Source organism: Indicator indicator, chromosome 1 (genome assembly GCF_027791375.1).
Source record: "Indicator indicator isolate 239-I01 chromosome 1, UM_Iind_1.1, whole genome shotgun sequence".
NCBI classification, from domain to species: domain Eukaryota; kingdom Metazoa; phylum Chordata; class Aves; order Piciformes; family Indicatoridae; genus Indicator; species Indicator indicator.
In genome coordinates, this window is record NC_072010.1 from 24,779,044 (window position 1) to 24,800,763 (window position 21,720).

General features: G+C 41.4%; 1 protein-coding gene across 1 annotated transcript in view; it reads left to right on the top strand.

Moving 5' to 3' along the window:
• The first annotated feature begins 487 nt into the window (after positions 1–487).
• KL (klotho) overlaps positions 488–21,720 on the top strand; it is a 50,671-nt gene continuing 29,438 nt past the window's right edge. The window contains exon 1 of the mRNA XM_054388243.1: positions 488–1,237. Coding sequence (XP_054244218.1) covers positions 488–1,237 — 750 coding nt within the window. The remainder of the gene's footprint in view (positions 1,238–21,720) is intronic.

The window sequence follows — 21,720 nt, forward strand, 5'->3', positions numbered from 1 at the left end:
TAGGACGGTGGAGTGGCCGGGAAGGGGGTTACACGCAGCTCCTCAGAGGCAACCACCGTGGAGTCTCTCCGAGGGCTCCTCAGAAAAGCCATTACGGGAAAGGGTGCAGGGCGGTTCGAGGGTCTCGTCTGCGAGGGGGCACTGAAGCCACAGCAACGTGCGGAGCGGAGGGGATCTCCGCCCTAAGTGGCCGTGGGGGTGTCAGAGGTGAGCCCAAAGGGGAGACAGGGCCCACCTCTCACCCGAGGAGCTCCAGCCCCGCTGCCGCCCTCTCCTCGCCGCCCGCCTCGTCTCTCCCCATGGATCCCGCCCCCGCAGGCAGCTCTGCCCGAGGGAGCCGGGTGGCTAGGATGCAGACGGCAGCTCCGAGGTAATTATTAATAGCCGTGCCCACCGGGGCGGGAGGGTGGAGAGGCGAGGTGAGATAAAAGCGGGCGGCGGTGGGTTGGGAGAAGGGAGCTCGCCGTCGTGGAGCCCCGCCGAGAGCATGTCGCCTGTCGCGCCGCTGCTGCCTCTGTCGCTGCTGCTGTTGCTTGGGCGGCCGGTACTCGGGGCGCCGGGGCAGGGCGCGGGCACCTGGTCCCGCTTCGCCCGGCTGCCGTACCCGCAGGACCAGCTCTTCCTTCACGACACCTTCCCCGACGGCTTCCTCTGGGGAGCGGGCAGCGCCGCCTACCAGACGGAGGGCGGCTGGCGCCAGGACGGCAAAGGCGCCTCCGTCTGGGACACCTTCGCCCACCGCCCGGCCACGCCGGCAGGGTCCGCCCCGTCGGGGCCGGCAGGTGGCGATGTGGCCAGTGACAGCTACAACAACATCTTCCGCGATGTCGAGGGGCTGCGGCGCCTGGGGGTCACCCACTACCGCTTCTCATTGTCCTGGGCTCGGCTGCTGCCCAACGGCACGGTGCCCCTCAACCCTGCCGGGCTGGCCCACTACCATCGGCTTCTGGGCCACCTGCGAGAGCTGGGCATCGAGCCCGTCGTCACCCTCTACCACTGGGACCTGCCACAGAGCCTGCAGGACACCTTTGGTGGCTGGGCCAGCCCCGTCCTGCCCCAGCTCTTCTGCGACTATGCCGAGCTCTGCTTCCGCCATTTCGGGGGGCAGGTGCGCTACTGGTTGACCATGGACAACCCCTACGTGGTGGCTTGGCATGGCTACAGCACGGGGCGGCTTCCACCCGGCGTGCAGGGAGGCCCACGCCTCGGATACCGGGCAGCCCACCACCTGCTCCAGGTAAATGCCGGGTGGCGGGAAGAGGCCCTGTGGCTCCTCGGCCATGGGGTTACACCAAAGGGAAGGGTGGGGAGGCTGACCTCGGCCAACCCCATTGGCAGACCCATTCCTTGGTCAACTGCTGGATTAGAAACCAAATGGATGTGCCCAACAGTGCAAGCAGCTGATTGTAGTCTGAAGGTGTGAAGCTCACAGATGGGAGGCAGGAACTTTGAGAGAGTATGGGGGTTTTGAGGGTGAACTCTTTTTGGGAAACATCTGGTTTAGTGAGTGGCATAAATAGTTTGCTATACATAATTTTTATGCAGTATATCTGTGTATTGTGGATTCTTAGGGAGAATTAAGCAAAACTGTAATAAATCCTTCCAGTGGTCCGGAGAAAGGATTCAACCTAACTGGAATGGCTTTGGCTGTTAAGGTGTGATCCGTTGTGAATTATTATGCATTCATGAACGCTGCTAACATCCATCCAACATACACTTACCAGCAGGACCTATATCCTAGTGAGTATTCTACGTTGGATGTGAACACCAACATTGTATTGTATGCCAGATGTAAGCACATCCGTTGTTCAACTTTTTGTCCTTTTCCAGCATTAGTTTTGCATTGTCTGGTGCTACAAGTGAAGCAGGAGAAAATATAGATGGAGAAAATGTGGGTAAAATTTTAGAGTAAATTTCCTTTCCTGAAGCATTTAAACTCTTTGTTTAGTGTGTTGGAACGTAGTTGACCATGTTACATGGTTAAGCTAACTACAGTTAGCTGTCAGAGACCCTCATAATCTCAAGTGTATGCTTGTTCTCATAAAAGCCCTATGGAGAAAGATGCTTTTTTGTTTAACAACTGAGAAACTAAGGCAGTGACTTGCCTGCACCATGGAAAAAGTGTAACTGAGTGAGGGAAGTCTGCCAATACCTTGGCAGCAGTTTTGTCGTAGTGACTACCAGACCGGGTTTTCACAATTGCTGGACGTTTCTTTTTACACAATAGTGTAAGGCAGCAAGGTATAATTTTCCCCATGTTTCATGAATGTGAAACTGAAACACAGATGCAGTTAAAATTCAAAGTTCCACTGATTGTTAGTGCCCTTTTCTCAGCTTGCAATCTTTTCACTGTACTGGTCAGTTATATTATGCTTTCAGCTCTTCTACAAGTCAGATCCCAAAATCTCAAATCACCTATGAAGAAAATAAGGGACGCACAGTTTACGCATCCCTGACTCGTTCAGGTCAGAGCCTTCAGTAAAGGCAAGAGAGAGCCTATCTCTTTGGGATGGAGAAGTGAACAGCTTTAACACTGAGAGCTTCCTCTGCCTTCTCACATAGCTGTCCCTTGTTGATATTGGACCTTTCATCTTGTGCAAGCAATACAACAGGAAGCTAGAGAGTACAGCTTCTTTGATGGCACAGCCTGATATCCATAGAGAAAGAGTATGTGATTGCGTAATGAAAGGTTAAGTTATAGCATGTATGGTAAGGAGTGAGTTACATTTCCATGTGCAAATTAACTTGTTCTCTTACATAATTCATGAATGATTGACTTTGCAGCTTGGATCATGTTCTTTAATGCATGTCTGTGGCATGAATATAGTTTTGTAGGTGAGTTTGGTAAGTTGTTCTCAGGAGCACAGACAGCCTTGATTTGGATCAGGAGTCAGTGCAGCTTCATCACATAGCTTGGAGGATGTGTGCAGCACCAGACAGTGTGGCTGGGAGGTACAGCCCTCATAGCTGCATCAGAGAAAATGTGGTTTTATAATCGTCACCCCCAAAAAAAAAACAACTACCACCACCAAAAACCCATCTCAGCTGCATTTTGCTGCTTACATCTTACATTATCCAAAAGGTCTGATCCCAGGTTTCTTTCTAATCCTTTTCTGTTCTCAGTAGCATTCTTCTCTCTTTTTTTTTTCTTTTCCCAGGGAATTTGAGCTTGCAGAACATGTTTTGTTGTGTTTGTTTTTAAAAAAAGGTAAAACATATTGTCATGAAAGTTTGATTCTTAGCAAATGAGCAGACTAACCCTTAATATGTATGCTTTCTGACAATATGCAGTTTTAAGCATCTTTTCTCTGCATTTGTTCAAACCAAAAACCTTCATAAGTGGAAAGTCTAAGAGCTAATGGAAGCTGATATAGTAATTATTTTACTGGATGCTAATTACATTAAAAGATTAAATAATTTCCTTTAAGTTTTTTTAAAATTCAACAGATATGAATGTGGATTTTGTGCTCTGTGTTTCCAAGTGAGTTATTTATTATCTGAATAAATAATCAAATAAGAGTTGATTCAGTTCAGGTCATTCAGTTCAGGGCTGGTGAAAACAGGGCAATGAAGTTTGATCTGAGTAATGATGTTTAAATTTAGTTTGAATGGATTTAATCCTAATGTACCACATTTTTTAATTACCTTTTATTTTTCTGAACTTCCACAAGTGAGTCATAACAGATGCTAAGAGATCATAGCAGATGACCTTCAGATGGTCCCTTCCAACCCAGACTGTTCTATGATTCTAAGTGGACAAAACAAGAGACACTTTTTATAAAAAAAGAGGAAATAAATATATTTTGTACAAAAAACCCCCAAACTTGCAAGAGAAAGTTTTTGTGGATAAATCCTGGGTTTGTTATTGAGAGAGGTTGATCAGCAGTTGGTGAAGAGTTCACCTTTTATATGGTGTTTCCACTGACACTTGTTGCTTTTGGTATGCCTAAGCTCTTCAAACATTGTAAGAAATGGAGGAAGCTGTACGTGGTTATTCACAAAATAAATTGAAGGGATCAAGTACAGTTCATGAACGTCGACGCGCTCTCAAGCCAGCGGCCGGGAGACGTAATGCCAGCAATCTGTCATGTATATGATGCATCTCTTTCTCCAGGATAGGAGCTGAGAGAGGGCATTGTATTATGTTCTGGTTTTTGCAAATGCTTTTCTTTTTTTTTGTTACGGATTCACGGTATGTGGTCTGAGTTGAACATACTTGGGTTTACTTGATATAAACAGCATTTGCAGAAACAGAAGAACACGTTTCCCCAAAGAAGTGAATGCAACTACTGCCTGGAAACCGGTCACGTAGCAACAGACTGATTTCTATTCCAAAACTCTTTCCAAAACAAAAGGTAAGTACTTTTTTGTGACCTTCAGCGCTAAACCTAATAAAGTCTAAGTAATTGCAGCATAGGAGAATGGTCTTTTCTCATTGCATATTATTTCTTTCAAAATTCAGACAACCTTCATACATTCACTCAGTGCAGATTTTCCTGAAAGTAGCATGGCTTGTCATAGTTGTGAACACATACTGAATTTTTAGGAGAGAAAAAAAAAAAAAAGAAGAGAAAAGAAGAAATAATTCTAAGTAATAGGTTTTGGTGGTGTTTTGTTTTGCTTTGGTTTGGGTTTGTTTGTTTGTTTTGTATTTTTGTGGTGTGTTTGTTTTTTCCCTATTCTTGCTTTCTTAAGACTTAATTCGGAGAAGAACAGAGAAGAAACTGATTCCATTTCTGGTTTTGAGTATCAGTTGAGCAGTATATATAAAGAACTTACTGGATTTATTGCAGTAGTGATTATTTTAATCACTAATCATTTGAATCACATATCTTTGAAATGTCAGAAATGACAAAAGAAGTGTAGTCAAACCATAGAGGAAATTCAGACCTGATGTTGCAGTTTTGTGTGCCAGTAGCTATGGGTGGTTATATTATGTTTACAAATAATATTAAAATCTGTAGTGTACCTTTTTCAAGCTTTAATCATCAAAGGAAAAAAGTAAATTGAGCTTCGTTTTTAGTTGTGATAAACAGAGGTGTTTGGGTTTCAAGGATGCTTGTTTTATTATTTTTTTCCCCCTGCCATTGTTACCTGATATGTTTGCAAAAGGAATGTTGTTTTCAAATATTCTACTGTCACCAAAAAAAGTGGCTTGTTTTGTCTTTACAGACTACTTTGATCTTTAGTTATAGAACTACCAGGACTATGTGGAGAGTAAGGTGTTACCATGGACAAGTAAGAGTGGACCTTCCTCAGGTGTAAGGTTTTTATAATATGAAAAGCTTTTTAGCAATTATAGGAAATCTTATTAAAACCCAAAAGGTAGGATGTAGGAAGACTACATTTATGACTGAAGTGAGATGGAAGCAGAATTTGTGTTCTCTGTGTGAAGGAGCACCAGGTTGAGCCTATATATATAAGCCTATATATATAACTCTTTTGCTGTTCATTATGAGGATGGGGATGTCTTGAGGGTCCTTGTTCATGAGGATTTTAATACTTGTGGGTTTTATTGCTGTGCATCTCAGTGTATAATTCTACAGGCAGCCCTAGATCTGTGTTTTCATATCTCATTTTAAGTACCACGTGCCCGATCCTTAATTGTTGCAGTAGCTGTTGCACTTTCCGGTTCATGTCCAAGGTAATCTAGTACGCTTTCTTTTTAAACAGCAGGTTTTTCATTTAGGATCAAAGTGTTTGTTTCACATGTTGGGCAGGGCTCTGCTCAGTGCCAGAAATGACTATTGTGTAACTGCAGCTTGATACAGGTAAAGGCGTTTAGAAAAGCAACGTAAAATTCAAATCTCATAAAGTCTCACTGGGTACATGAGTATAAAGGTGTCAGCTCCTTGATACACTTTCATTTTGCATTAAGAAAACCTCATAAAATATGAGACATTCTTGCTTTTCCCCTTCATCCCTTTTCCTCAAGCAGAAGCGATCCTGTATTTGTTGTAGTTTTGGGGGATCTGAAGTGAACTATGTGGAAGGACTTTGTGTTACTGTGCATTCCTTCCAATGACAACCTTCTCCAGTTTCCATTTCGTCTTGTTTCTATGGAAGTTTCCTAGTACCTAAGGTGGTTGATGGGCATAATTCATACCCATGCTTAAGGATATTGTTGGTACCTGGAAAATAAAACCTAGCTTCTATTTTTGCAGAGTGAAATGTATATTTCAATTTAAGATAGTTCAGCTTTTTTTTTTAGTGCCTACCTTTCCCTTTTGACTGAAAGCAAGGAGCTTTGAGAGCTTTTTCCATAAGTCAGGTAGAAACCTCTACTCTGCAACCACCATCAAATTGAAAGTGTCATATGTGATGAAGAAGTGTTATAGAATCATAGAATTGTTAGGGTTGGAAGGGACCTCAAGGATCCCAGGAATCACTGTTGGGCCCCATCCTGTTCAATATCTTTGTTGATGATCTGGACAAGGGGATTGAGTCCATCATCAGTAAATTTGCAGATGACACCAAGCTGGGGGCCAGTGTTGAGCTGTTATAGGGTAGGTGGGCTCTGCAGAGGGACCTTGACAGGCTGGACAAATGGGCGGGGTCCAATGGCATGAGATTTAACACGTCTAAGTGCCAGGTTCTACACAATGGCCACAACAACCCCATGCAGCACAACAGGCTGGGGACAGAGTGGCTGGAGGGCAGCCAGGCAGAAAGGGACCTGGGGGTACTTGTTGACAGTAGACTGAACGTGAGCCAGCAGTGTGCCCAGGTGGCCAAGAAGGCCAATGGCATCCTGGCCTGCATCAGGAATAGTGTGGCCAGCAGCAGCAGGGAAGTCATTCTGCCCCTGTGCTCAGCACTGGTTAGACCACACCTTGAGTACTGTGTCCAGCTCTGGGCTCCTCAGTTTAAGAAAGATGTTGAGTTGCTTGAATGTGTCCAGAGAAGGGCAACAAAGCTGGTGGGGGGTCTGGAGCACAAACCCTATGAGGAGCAGCTGAGGGAGCTGGGGTTGTTTAGCCTGGTGAAGAGAAGGCTCAGGGGAGACCTTATTGCCATCTACATCTACCTGAAGGGAGACTGTAGCCAGGTGGGAGTTGATCTCTTCTCCCAGGCAACCAGTGACAGGACGAGAGGGCACAGTCTCAAGCTGCACCAGGGTAGGTTCAGGCTGGATGTTAGGAAGAAATTCTTCACAGAAAGAGTGATTGGCCATTGGAATGGGCTGCCCAGGGAGGTGGTGGAGTCACCACCCCTGGAAGTGTTTAAAATAAGACTATATGAGACACTTTCCAACTTGGTTATTTTTTTGATTCTCTGATCATCTAGTTCCAGCCCCCCTGCCATGTGCAGGGACACTTCACACTAAATCCCGTTGCTTGGAGCCACATCCAGCCTGGCCTTAAAAACCTCCAGAGATGAGGCTTCCACCACTCCCTTGGGCAACCTGTTCCAGTGTCTCATCACCCTCATGGTGAAGAATTTCTTCCTAACATCCAATCTGAATCTACCCATTTCTATTTTTTCTCCATGTTATGTGACAGTAGAGAAAGTTGCTTCACTCACCACATGCCTACCTTTTAGAAGGTCAAATTGTGTTCTCTCTTGCTTCGGTAGACATTAAATCAGAATGGGACTCCAGCAGTTTCTTGGGCAATTACCTTAGTTTCATTCCTCACTTTTATTAACTCCTTCTTTGAATAACAGCGTCTTTTCCCAGTCTACTACAGGGAACAAAACATTTTTTGCTGTTGTTCAGTATTTCTTCATCTAGACAGAAGCAGTGAATATGTCTGTACAGCTGGTAGTACTTTTGGCAAGCAGTGGCCATTGGTACAGTGAATAGAGAGCTGTGGTGTGGGCATTTGGAGACACTTGGGTTTAATTATTTTTGGTGCTGATACCTAACCTTCTTACATTGGGAGAAACAGGAAAGGACAGGCACGTGCTTGGAGATGCTCTGTAGTTTGCTTAGCTCCATTTTGTAGTCTTGTGTTTTTTCAGTTAGCAGTTGGTGTTGTATGAGGGCTGTTTGTTAATCCTTGCAACTGAGTGTGTGATTTGTGTCTTTGATTGTTGCTGATGAGCAGTTAAACTGCTGAACTTAATATGAAGGTGCAAGGCTGATCTTGGAGAGGTTTTTCAAAAATGCCAAGAAGTGAGCAATCAAAGGAGCCTACTTGCACAGACTTGGAAGTAAAGAAATGTAGACAAGGAAATTTTTTTTCTTGCTTTCCATAATGGTAAAAATAAAGAAGAGGAAATGAAGAAATGCTTCTGAAGAAGTAAGGGAGGTAGCCTCCATACACAATGATGTCAGGTTGTGGAAATTATAGGATGCGTGTTGCCTGTTTTAAGCACTAAAAAATTACTCATGCTTGAGTATTTGCTTGCTAAAGTATATAGAAGAGTGTCCCAGGTAACACTGTGAATGCTGATTTTACATTAAATCGGAGGAATGAAACAGAAGAATAAGGTCATAGACAACATCTCATGTTTAGGAAATTACTGAAATGAAGATTGGACAGATCTCTGAGGGACAAGGTGACCCATGGAATATGACCATGAATAAAACATGAAATAAAAGACTTGACTTCTGGAGGAAGAACTGAATTGCTTTACTTGAGAGAAAATATGCTAGCAGAAAGAGAAGGTGAGTTGTCCTATGAGACTGGAGCCTTGGCTAAAATGGGATGAGTAGGAGACAAACGATGCCAAGGAAGGGAAGGAAATAGATTCATGCTGATGCACTCTGTAAATACTCCTCAAAATAAATGTCAATGGTAAGGAGAAAAGTTAAAGGACCATATGTGTATACACAAAAGAATAAAAATTCAGTATCAATGTCATTAGTTTGACCCTTAGAAGGCCCTTACAGGAAAGAGCTTCTGGAATGGCCTTTCAGTGTTTGTGGTAGAAACAAATATTTTAAGACAGCATAGAGCAGTTTGAGAAAAGAGGCTTTTGATGCATTTTGTGGCAGTAGAGGTGACAGTACTTGTGAATTCATAACAGAATGATAGATGGCCTCATTTCAACTGTGAGAACATAGCTCAATGGAAAAAAAAAGAAATACAGCCTATATTAAGAGTAAACAGTTTGTTTAGGATATCAATGATGGCATTTTTCAGCTTGCTGTGGCAGCTTCAACTCTACTTTGAGAGCATAAAATGTTCATAAGAAGCCTGCCTGTTTCAGTTTGTGGTACATGTCCTTGCAGATTTGGCAGGGAGAATCCTAGATGCACAATGGAGTAAGGCAAAGCAATTTCAGATTCTCTAAATTTGGACACACTGAGGCACATTTTTGTTGCTTCATTTTAAGTCTGAGAAGAGATAGCATTTTGTGTTATGGAGAACTGCAAAACTTTAATATTTGTTTTAATTCTGAAGAAAACCACCTCAATATCCTAAAGCCTTTACTGAAATCTTTACAGATGCTGTTTACAACAGCTGATACAGGAACAAGAGACCAAGTCTGTGGATGGTTCCAGTGCCACCAGGCAGGTGGGACTCTGTGACTTCTGTGTGGTGGAAAGCACACAGGCTTGTGCACATCCTAGAATCTGGCCATCCTGGCCATTCAGAGAGTGCTGTGAGACACCCTGCAACGTGCTTTTCAGCCAGAGGGTGAGCTGACAGGGAACCATGCACATTTCCAGTGGTCTGACACATGATAATTTTGTTACTTGCACTTTAGGTCTCTCATTACCAGTTGAGATTTTACTTCTGTTTTAGTCAATTTAGCACACCACTAAAGACAGCTGAACAGCTTAAAATTGGGCAGGATGGATTACACTATGGAAATACTTAGTTATTTGTGAGTCCAAAAGTTAACCCAGGAGTCCTTTTGTAGGTTAATCAGTTTAATGCCCTTAGTAAAGGCTAGAAAATGTTGGCACCATTTGGATGGTGTTTTACAAGCTATTTGCTTGACAGTTGGGAAGGTAGTAGCATCTGGGTTTTTTTGATCCTGCTTCAAGAAAAGACATTAAAGGGTCAGGTGGGAAGGGGGGGCAGACTTGTAGCTGTTGGTTGCACATTCTTGTGAGGGTTCACTGCGATTTTCCAATGACTTTTCTCAGTCAGCTTTTTCCTTGTTCTTTTGAGTATGTAATAGCTCCACTGGATCAGTTGTTTTTCAGAGCTGAGGGCAAAGTTTACTCAATTTGTTTATTTAACTTTCATCATTTTAAGAAATAATCTGATTTTTACTGCAGGTATGGAACTTTTGAACATAGTTATTAACTATTCTAATTATGGTTCCTTAGCTCAAATATATATGGAAATGGTGGAATTATGCAACATTTCTTTTCCTTTTGAGAAAATAGGTTAGGAACATATTGCATTGTCAGGCTGAGTGATTATTTTTTGGTTTATATTTTATAAGTAATAACATTACTTGCATAACCAGGGTTTGTCAAGAAGAGTGTGGCCAGAAGGTTGAGGGAGGTTCTCCTTGCCCTTCTACCCCATCCCAGAAATGCTTCATCTGGAGTCTGTGTCCAGTTCTGGGCTCCCCAGTTCATGAAAGGAGCTACTTGAGAAGGTACAGCAATGGGCTACAAAAATTATTGGGAGACTAGAACATCTCCCTCATGAAGAAAGGCTGAGGGACTTGGAGCTTTTTAGTCTAGAGAAGAGTAAACTGAGGGGGGATATTATTAATGCTTATAAATACTTAAAGGTTGGGTGTCAGGAGAATGGGGCCAGTCTTTTTTCGGTGGTGTTCAGTGATAGGATGAGGTAGTGGGCACAAACTTGAACACAAGAAGTTCCATCTAAACATGAAGAGAGAGGAACTTCTTTACTTTGAGGATGGTGAAGCACTGCCTAGAGAAGTGGTGGAGTCTCCACCTTAGGAGTCATTTGAAACCCTCTTACATGCAGTTTTTTTGCAAACTGCTCTAGGTGAATGTGCTCTGGTAGGGGGGTTGGACTAGATAGTCTCCAAATGTCTCTTCCAACCCCTATCACTCTGTGATTTTGCTTCAAAATCAATTCAGTAATTCTGACCTCAGGTTTGAAATGAAAATTCAACTGGCTCCTGACTGTACAGTGATGAAATGTCTTTTGTAATATACTTACTTAATTCTTAATTTCTTTTCCTGTCAAATACATTGTTAACCTTAGTATGAGTAGTGTTTGTCATGGTAGGGCCATGACATGGCCCAGTACAAACCCTGACAGGCTTTAAGATGTCTAGGCAAGGTCCCTTTCTCTCCCCTCCTTCCTGCAGGAAAAACAGGGCAACGCAGGAAACAGAACAAAGGGGACAGGACTCCTGCCTGTCTGATAAACAAGATGTTTATTTGGGGTGAGAGCACGTAAGCTGACCACTGCTCCCCCAGATACAAGGTCCTTGCTTCTGCCTTTTATGGCTATAGCCTGGCAGAAGGCCTTTCCATTGGGCAGCTACACGTTAGCTTCAGTGCCCCATTGGACCAATCTCTGGCAATTTGTATATATACAAATGACTGGGTAGTCACCCTTGCCTTGCCTTGCTCAAACCTTGCTTTAAGCCTTGCTTGAAGCCTACTTGGACCTGTCTTGTAGAAGCTGTTTTGAGTTGCCCTGCCCTGCCTCGAGTGCCTGGTCCAGAGCCTGGGATATAGTCATGAGCCATACACATGCAAGCTGGAGAAGCCACAAGCCTAGAAGCCAGATCGGCCTAGCCTGCTTCCCCTTGCCACCAGAATCATGCCGTGCCTCAGTTTACCCAGAAACCAAGCAAGCACCCGTCGCAAAGAGCACCATTAACTGCCCACCATCCGCTGAAGCCAGGTCAGCCTGGGACAACGCAGTGAATTCTCCTTGCCAGCAATCTGCCGTGCCCGTGCCCTATGAGAGCACCCCAAAGCTAACACAGCAGCAGCAGCATCCCTATGTGGGTAAAACCAGCTGTGAGTAATTAATTCATTGCCCTTTGGATTTAAAGGTTCTTATCGAGCTTCCCTCTGTCGTAATTGAGCGCTACCTGCTCCTGGGGAGTTTCTCTTTCCAAGTTGTTGCCTCCTAATTTGCATAGATTAGTTTGTATTTTGCCCTAAGACTGCATGTTCCCATTGTAAATGTATCTTCCAACCATACAGCGATCCTATTCAACGAGTTTTGGCATATTTCATTAATAAAGGGTTACTATTTTTATTAATACCTGTTTGCCGTATTGTTTATTATTGTTGTGAGAGTAATTAATTAATAATATTCCCCCCTTGACCACAACAGTGTTGACAGAAAGAAGAGCCACCAAAACAGAATGGCCTTCACCAGGAGGCAAAATCTAGGCCAGAAAGAGTCATAACAAAACATGGGGTGATAGAAATGAAGAGTCCTAGGAAAGGAACAATGCATGAGGAGATGGTGAGATGTGAAGGTGGTTGACCATGAATGGGAATGCAGGAGTTTGGTTTGTGAGACCACACTGCGTTTTTCTGTGTATATTTAGCACTCAAAATTAAACTCAATGTGAAATGAGATGATGTAAGGTCTCCCAAAGATGAGTCATTCTCTGGTTCTTTGTTATTTATGTCACATGAACTTTTTAGCAAAAGCTGACTGATGTTTTAATGAAATCACAAACCATGCTTCACAATGGTGGAGCCTAATTCAAAGAGTCTGCATGACTTATTGCTGTCCTTACATTGCCAGCAGCTCTGAGAGTGGGAGGAACAGTGACTAGCCTGTGCAAGAAAAGAGGGATGCTATAGTGTCTGGGTTTCTCAAAGGATCTTAATGGAAACAAACAAAAAAAAAAAGTGAAAATTTAATTTTCCTTAAAGCTTTTTTGAGAATCCTGTCACCTTCAAGCAGTAAAGTAAATTAGCAAGCTGAACAGACGCATTCCTCTTAACCTGAAGAAAATGTACATTCCCATATTCAAGTAGCTCTTCTGCTGTTTTAAGACCTTGGAAGCACTGAAGGAGCTCTTGAACTTAGTTTCTCATCCTACTTCCCTTCCCAGCCATGAGCATTCCTCTTGCTTTGAATGAAAAGAGAATATTGAGGTAGACTACGTCAGAGCAAGGAGCAGAGCTGGAGGAATATGATTCAGCTGCAGTTTTGCATTTTAATACGCTTGGTAGTGTGAAAAATAAGGCCTCTTTTTCTTTGTAGTCCACTGTGATTACTACCCCCGTCACACCAGATAGCTTTTTTTCTCATGTTCCAAATACCTCCTGTTTCACAGAGTAATATAATGTAATTAGAGAAAGTAAGGAAGACCTAAAACCTGTGAAACTGGAATTTGCTGATTCATTGAAATCAAAATATTTGAGAGAGTGTCTTCAGTTTCCCAGAAAAAGGTGAGAAATAGGGGAAATAAAAAGCTGTCATTTTACTTTGCTGTGAAAATTCTTGGGTTTCCATTTTTATGTGATACTGAAAAAAATATTTTTTATATAGTGAGACAGTCATTTCACACACTGCCTTCTGTATTCTTTGGTTGAATGAGTGCCCACTACTTCAAACTTACCCTTGTGAAATTGCTGTATAACCTGCTGCACTGTGACTGACTTTTTGAAGCTGCATATTGATGCCTTTTATTCTTTGATTTAAAAAAAAGAAAACAGTTTTAGAACTGTCAGGACAGCATTCTTGCACCGTGGTGTTTGCTCGGTGTCTCCTATTTGTAGCTGGGTTCCTTGTGCCACGTTTGTGTAATACCTTAATTACTCAGTTGCTTATCCTGGTCCTCTTCTCTGTTTCTGGTAGAAAGAAAAGTGGTACTTGAAGGAGTTGCTTAAAAAGAGGTGAAATTCTAATAAAACTAACACTGAGTTGGCACAAGAGGTTAGAACCATCAAAGCACAGGGCAGCTCAGAAAAAGCCTTTTTTGGTAGCTTTGCTTTGGGTAGTGAAATAGAGACCACTTCAAAATTGCTTCACAGTGAAATGGTTATAGAAACAGCACTGTGACACTAAGCCATGGAACGTGAGAATCCTGTGCTGCACAAGTCAGATCCCACTTCCCCCAGGTCAGACTCTTCAGGAGAGAAATGCTTGCTGTGTAACTGGTAATTTGGAATAGGTTTGTAGAAACCAGAGGTGTTGGGGGTAGGTATGGATGAGATACTGATACTGGCCTGTGGGATCTGGTTTTGAGGGCTCTGGTCTGATGGTAAGGAAGGAATTTATATTATCAAAGAACAGGCTTCATGTTGGACAGCTTTTTTCCCTCTTTCTGCCTTAGAAGGTGGTCAGGTTCCAAGGGTCACTGAGGCATTTTACCTAAATAATTTGCCTTCTGTTGCGAGGGTGCAATGAAAACAGTGCACCAGTGGAGTGACACTGCTGATGTAAATTCTGAAAAAAACAATGTAGATTATTGGAACTGTAGCATAATGCGGTAGTTTGGATTCAGATAAATACCTTTTCTATCTGAAAAAAAAGTCTTTGTTGTGCTGTGAAATGGGTGGACTAACTGAAGATTTGTCTGTGAGATGTGAAAGTATTTTTTTTTTTTTTATCAGCTTGTCTCCTCACAGGAGAGCACACAAGGAAAACCAGTGTTCTTAATCAAGAGTGGACATAGCCATTACAGAAATTTCAGCATTGGTTGGCCACCAGTTCTCTAGCTCCATTTCATGGTGCTGATAGGAGAGCTGGATGGGGATCAGAGCCTGCAGAGTCCCCACATTCATCTTTATGTATAATATGAAAAATAATTCTTTGGTATTGGCACTGGGTACAACTGGGACAGTTTTCAACCTGAAAAGGTTATCGATAGCAAACTATATTTATTCAACATCTGAAAAACCTGATGTTAAACTGCTAAAGGGTCACATCTATCCCAAGTTACATCTGTCAGCAGCAGGGCATATTGATAGTTGGAGGATGTAGCATAGAAAATTGCTCTTGCCCCAGAGTTTAGTAGCGTCATCGTGTTGTCTTCCAGGCAGGGTTTGCATCAGCTCTGAGACACAGTTTGGCATCTGCTTGGCCTTTCAATATTTGGCTTTTCAAGAACCATTATGAAATGTGGTTTAGTGTAAAGATATTTCTCATAAAGTGGTTTGGCAGCATTCCCAGTGATCCCAGAGGGAAGAGCAGCTAGGACTTGTCCTCCAGATCTGAGCCAGCTGTCCACTGAGCTGACCAGGGGTGTAGCTGTGTGTACTTTGGCTCTCCATCACAATTAGCAAGTGAAGACATGGACTAAGCCATCCTTGGCTGCCTGCAAGCCTTCGGCATGGAGCCACATAGATTGAAGTGGTGAGCGTGGAGCCTGAGAGTCATATAACAGTGCTGTATCAGGGATGTTGGTGGCTGGGTGAAGATGAAGGAATGCAATGCATGTGCCTTCATCACAGTACAGCCTTCTCCCTTGCAGGCTGTGGAAGTAAACACAGGGGAAATAAATCTCACTTGAGCTGATTGTAGACATGTTCAGCAGAAAAACACACCTTTGGGCTTGCCATCCTAGGGTCCTTTGACATATGATGGAGAGAAGAGAGCATGGTGTCTCTCATCCGATGACCAGAAAAAAAGAAAAAATTAAAAATATCCCATTTCTGTCTCTGGGGTACAAACAGAACCTGTGGTGACCAACTCAAACCCAGACTTTTTGTAGACAGATCTTTACATTTAGTCTAATGAGAGTGGGAAGAGGTGGGGTAAATGACAGAGTAGAGGTGTACTGAAGGGCTAGGTACTGTGACTTCTCAGGTGTTGGACTCTGATGTACAGTCTGGATCATGTGCAAATTTTGCCTGAGTCTCACCTCATGTTTCAGGCATGTGATATCTTCTGTGTACTTGTGGAGAAATCCTGTGTCATGCTCTTCCCTGGTTTTCCTGAATGCTGAGTTGAGCCATCTGAGAAGCAGCTGATGCACCTCAGTGCAGTTCCCCTTTGCAAGGTGGTCTCCGGCACCTGCTTGCTTCTGTAAGTCCTTAGTTCCCATGTAAGATCTCATGAGCACTGAACAGCACCATCCTGGGAATCCTCACTCCCTTTTGCCAGTCAGCTGCTGTTGACCCACCATGACTGTTGAAGTATGCTGAAAGCATACTTCATGGCTTTTCCAAAAATATAGAAAGAGCACTCCTTGGAAAATATACTTTAAAACATTTAAAAAAAAAGTTAAAAACTATTCCTCACCTAGTTGGAACTGATAGGCAAATGCAAACCTTACACTACTTGTTGTGGTCTCCCTTTATATGGAAATAAAAGTTGTCTGTTCTTTAAGGCCTCATTATTTTCTCCAAGGAGGTTGTTGAACTGTATTTCAATTTAAGTAATAATACAACAGGTATATACTGACTATGGAAAATTTTAATGGAAATTTAGTGGAAAATTTTAAATGTGCATTAAGTCTTTTAAAAAAATAAAGAAAGTCATTATTTTAAAGCAAATCACAAGATACCCTTCAGAATATCACCTATGGAAAAGTAGTGTAAGGAAAAGACATACAGCCATCAGGTAGTGAGGAAGAAGATAGGATTTAAAACCCTGTACTTCTAAACCCAGCTAATGCTTTTTGTCTGACCTCTCAAGAAGTGCAATCATACTGAGCACTGGGATTCATAGACAGGAAAGGTTAATGAGGATGAAGGTTAGATGAATGTAAATAACTACAGGTGCAAGGGACACAAAACAGTAGGAATTTATGGTATCAAAATCAAGCCAGAGCCATCTGATAGGTTTCTGTGGTAACTGATTATTTAAAAATAGAAAACATGATAAACCTAATCAATCTGTACAGATTTTCAGTAGGACACTTGAAATGGTGGCACAAGGAAGGCTACTGTTTCAGTTCTGCAGGAAGGGAATTCTCAGCAGTAGCTAGGAAATTGCTAAAGCAAATAATCACAAGTTGAGCTGAAAAGTGTCAGGCTCAAGAGCAGTTCCTGTCTGAACTTTTTAATGTATTTAACTCCCACGCTTTGGAGCAAGCTAGGATTGTACTAATTAGAGCATGAGATAAACTTGAGGGAACAAGTGCCAGTGCAAAGGATAAGCAGGGTGATAAACAGATGAACACAAAGACTGTTCTCTCTTTTTTTTTTTTATTTTATTTTTCATAAGATGAGAACTTGCTGATCACAGTTTCTAGTCCATATCAGGTGGTGTTTCCAGCAGAGATGAGTTATTACCGTACTGGAACATGTCTTATTTGCCTGAGCAAGAGCACTAGGGGAGGATATACTTGCTGTCAATAAACAGATCAATGGGAGAAACAAGTGAGGGAAATAAAGTAAGTTGAGGGGAAGTTTTGATGCAAGAACCAGAGGGTTAAAAGGGATCATGAATAAATGTAGCCTGAATATTGTCTCACCGAACATTTCCAGTGCCTTGCTCACAGTGTTTAATACTTTTATGTGAAATCTTTTGTCGTGTCCACAATGAAAATGTATCATCATGCAGGAACTTAGGAGATTCACAATTAGCAGGGATAACTTCTGACCTAGAGTGGAAGAACTCATGGAAGAGCTCTTCTTTCATTCCCATTTTTCTCCTGCAGCAGAGTCATGACTGAAAGAAGGGATTTTGGAGGAAGCATTGTCACACTAGCAATAAACTTCTCTTATTTTATATACATATATATAAAGTACATTTAATTAAACTGTGCTAAACAATATACTTTAAATTGGAAAGGGCCAATTAAAGACTTAAAGGGTATGGTTCATCGCACTTTGTATGTTTGCATTGTACAAACATCTGAACTGGTTAGGTTATGCTCCTTGTATCCTCAATGAAGAGGTTTTTTTAAGGCATGATAATTCTGACCAAGTTTGCTCCTCCATATTAGGGGAAAGTAAATTGCAATCTAAGAATTTCCTGAATCTCTCCATGAAGTGCAAAAGAAATCTGGAGCAAACAGTTCAGTCACTTTTACACAGCAGGTCATGAACATTGGGAATTCATTGCCATAGCAGGTTCTGGAAGCAGATTGTACCAGCAGACACAAAAAGAGAGTAGGCAAATACATGAACTGTGGGTCCATAAGCAGACACTAAACAAAATAATCTGGAATGTACTCCCTAACATTCTGAGCAGTACAGGGTAGATATCTGCAAAATAGGAGGCTAGATCTCAGAAAGTGACTGGACTTGCTCTCTTATAATAGCACCTTATCCTGTTGTGGAAATCAGAGATGGTATTAAGCTGGATGGATTTGTTGACCTGACCCAGAAGAGCATTCCTTTTGTCCTCATATTCTGTCTCTGTATTACCAAATGTGCCCAGTGGCTCATTTGCTAATAAATATCTAATGCATCTAATGCACTTGACTATAAATCATATCCTAATATTGTTGAATTATTCAGATTGTATACATAAAATCTCTTCTGTTTCTATAGAGTTTCTTTCCAACATCTCTGCTTTCTTGCATCTCACTGGTATAAGTGAGTTTTGATCTCTACAGATGGAGCCTTACTATTTTTCAGAGTTCTTTCTACAGAGACTTTGTTCCTTCCCACTAAAGTGGTAAGAACTTGCATGTGTCCCATGCAGAGCAGCTTGGCTTTACTGTAACAGCATTCACGTATAAAAGAGCTTCCAGTGAAAAAGTGCAATTAATGAGATGCAGTCATTTCTACTTCCTTCCTTCCTGCCTCTCCTTTTCTCTCCCTGCCTTCTTCTCCTCATCTCTGCGAAACGCCTGGCTCTTCAAGCCCTTCGTGCCATCGTTCCGGCCAACAGTTTGCTTTTCACTGATAATTACTGACTGCCAGCTGCTCTGCTTCCTGTAGCATCGATTGAATCACGATTCCATGTAAGCTGTGTAAACTGAATTTCTTAATATCTGAAACATCACCCTGATTTAATGCATCCTGCCTGAAATCCATCTTTTCAATATCCTTTGTACTACATACTCTTTGAAGGTTGTGTTGGCTTAGCTGTGAGTAATGAAAACCTTTTTCTCTAGGGCAGAGTGGCCGGGCAGTTTTCTCACTATGTTATGGACCATGTGGGATCTCTCAAAACACAAGATTATTTTCCTGTTTGATTTTGACAAAACCCACAAAACTTTTCATGCTGTTGTAACGTTAGGCTGTTTAAGCATGCATCTACACTAGCATTACAGTACAAATCAGGAGTGTGTGTGCAATGTCAATCTCTTAATTGCCTCCGTTTGCTGTGCTATGAAGTGGTTTTGGAGTACTCAGCTGGATTAGTTTTAGATGAAGGTAACATGGAAACTTCTCTGCAGGAGCATACCTAGTGTAATACAGTTGCCAATTGACTTCTGGTCCATAGGTTATTGTAGATATTGGGTCCTCAGCTCTACTGTTTACTAAAGTAGATGTAGGCACTATAGCTGGAAGTTAACCAGCAACATACTATAATTATATTAGTCACAGAGGTACACTTAATCTACTTTTCCATCTAACAAGCCCAGAATATATGTAAGCCATCTGGCTGCTTACACGAGCTTGTGCTGGTTTAAAAATCAATGTTTCACCAAAAAAAAAAAAAAAAAAAAAAAAAAAAATCAGTCACTGGATTTATTGTTCTTCCTGTTGTACTGCATTTAGGCCTGAGATGTCTCTCATCAGTCCATTGCCTAGCAGTGGGGCTGTAGCAAACACTGAGTGAGTTTACAAAATCCTCAGTGATTCTGAGAGCCTTTTGAGGCTTTTTTGTCTTCATGGAAATCTGCGGAAAGTTTTTACTATGCCTGTATAACTCTTTGGTCAATTACTCAGAAATGAAACATCTCTCCAAACGCTTTACTTTGAACTGCCCTTCTTTAAAACACACAAGTGTTTAAATGGTAGGCATCTGCCTCACTGTTAGATATTGACCTAATTACCCTAATTGTATGTGGCCTGCTGACAACTGTTAAAGTACCTACCCTAATGACAACTGTGAAGTGGAGCAGTGTTGCTTTCTGGCATATATGCAGCTGAACACAGGAGGATGAAATGATGCTGTTACAGGAATCATGTGAGCTTGCATTTCTGTTGTTCTAGTACATTTTGATCTTTGTGCTGGGGTTTCTCCCAGAATAAGTTTTCTTTAAATTATTGAAATCGTTATTGTACTTTGATGTGGGATATTTACAGATTACAGTGTACTGGTGAAATTTCCAAAGACATGGTTATACAGAAACAAATGCCAAATTCAGACAAATTGCTTTAAAAGTCTGTCTGAAGCTGTGAGTTAACTGCATTGTTAAGGTTTTAATTTCTCCCTGTGTTTCTGTATCTATATTTTAAAAGGCCAAGGTAAAAAAAAAAGAAAAAAAAAAGGTTTTAGCCTTATTTGGAATTAGTAAGAAAAAGAAAAGGTGGATATACAGCTGTTTCATCTTTTATATTCATGGTCCAATGATGACTCTCATTCATGTATACAAATGCTTCATATCACAGGCTTTTATTTTGTTCTGGAGCAATTTGAAGTTAAGTATCACACTTTGAAATAGCAGAAAAAGAAAAGTTCTGTCACTTTCACCTTGTGTCAGTTCCTTCAACTCAGTTATTCTGCAGCAGTGTTAGCCACAGTGGAAACAATCTTTTGTAGGTTTCTTCTGTAAAGAAAGCCCCATATCAAAGTTATTGTCTCTTCCTCAAGAGACAAGTATTGTCTCTCTAAAAGAGAATACAGAGAACTGACAAAGTGCTGATCAAAGAAACCTGAAACATGCTAAGTTGTTCTTTTAAAAAAAATCATGTGCTAGGCCTCCAGAAGCGTTTGTTACCCTGCCAGAGTAAAGTCTAAACCTAACTTGCTAGGTTTAAAATTTGTCCAATTGATGTAATATTTATGCATACCTTAGCCTGTTAATATGATATTAATGCTGGTCAGGAAGTCTCTATTACTATGGTGATGAGAGCACAAAAGCTAAAACAAGGGTTGCTGAAACAAGAGTAGTTAATTAGCACGTACAACTGTATGTGTTAACCAATGCATGCCCTTTTCTGTGTGGCTTAGACAAAACAATTACCCTGACAACACTTCCTTTTCCATTTGTTTTGGTATTTTTTAGATTTAATTTTATTTTTATTTCTCTAAGGATTAGATAAAATTTGCTTTAGGTCTTTTGCTGTGATTTCTTTTCCTGATTGCTAAGGCTGAGATTGGAGTACATTGATGTAGTAAACCTCCCTATTGTATACTGCATCATATGAAAAAAACAGGATATACTTTCTAAAAGGAAACAACTGTGGCTGATATGATGTCAGCTTTATTAGCAGTTACCTTCTTAGCAACTATGTTAAAACATTTATTCAATATTATTTCAGCCAAACTAGTTGAATTTGTTGTGTACAAAGAGGTGAAACAGCTTAGTTTCTGCAGATAATCAGCAATATGAGGGTTGTGTTTGTAAAATAAGAATTAGATATTTAATTTTAAACACTTTTTTTGCAGTCTTCTGTTATACAAGATCCCAACTTTTAGCTCAAATAGTGCTTTTTTATTTTTGTAAACTACAAGAATAAAGCAGGAAAACTTATTTGTACACCTCTGAGATAACACTCATCTATATAGTAGAACCATTTTATTTCTACCATGAAACATGCATTTAGAAACAGACATAAAGAGACTTAACTCCTACCTCAAAAGTGTATTTTCATGGTTACAGCATGCATTAGATGGGGTTCTAAATGTATTTTCCAAATCAAAGGAGATATAAATTGAATCCAATTTAATCTCTGACTGCAGTATAGAGAAAAGTTCATAGGAGAGCCTGAATAAAAACACATAAATCATCCTTGCCTCAAATAAATGTGGGTTACAAAATTTTTCTGCAATAAAATTGGATGCCCCATATTGCCCCTCCATTACTTGACTGAAGTCATCATTCTGTTATGAGTCT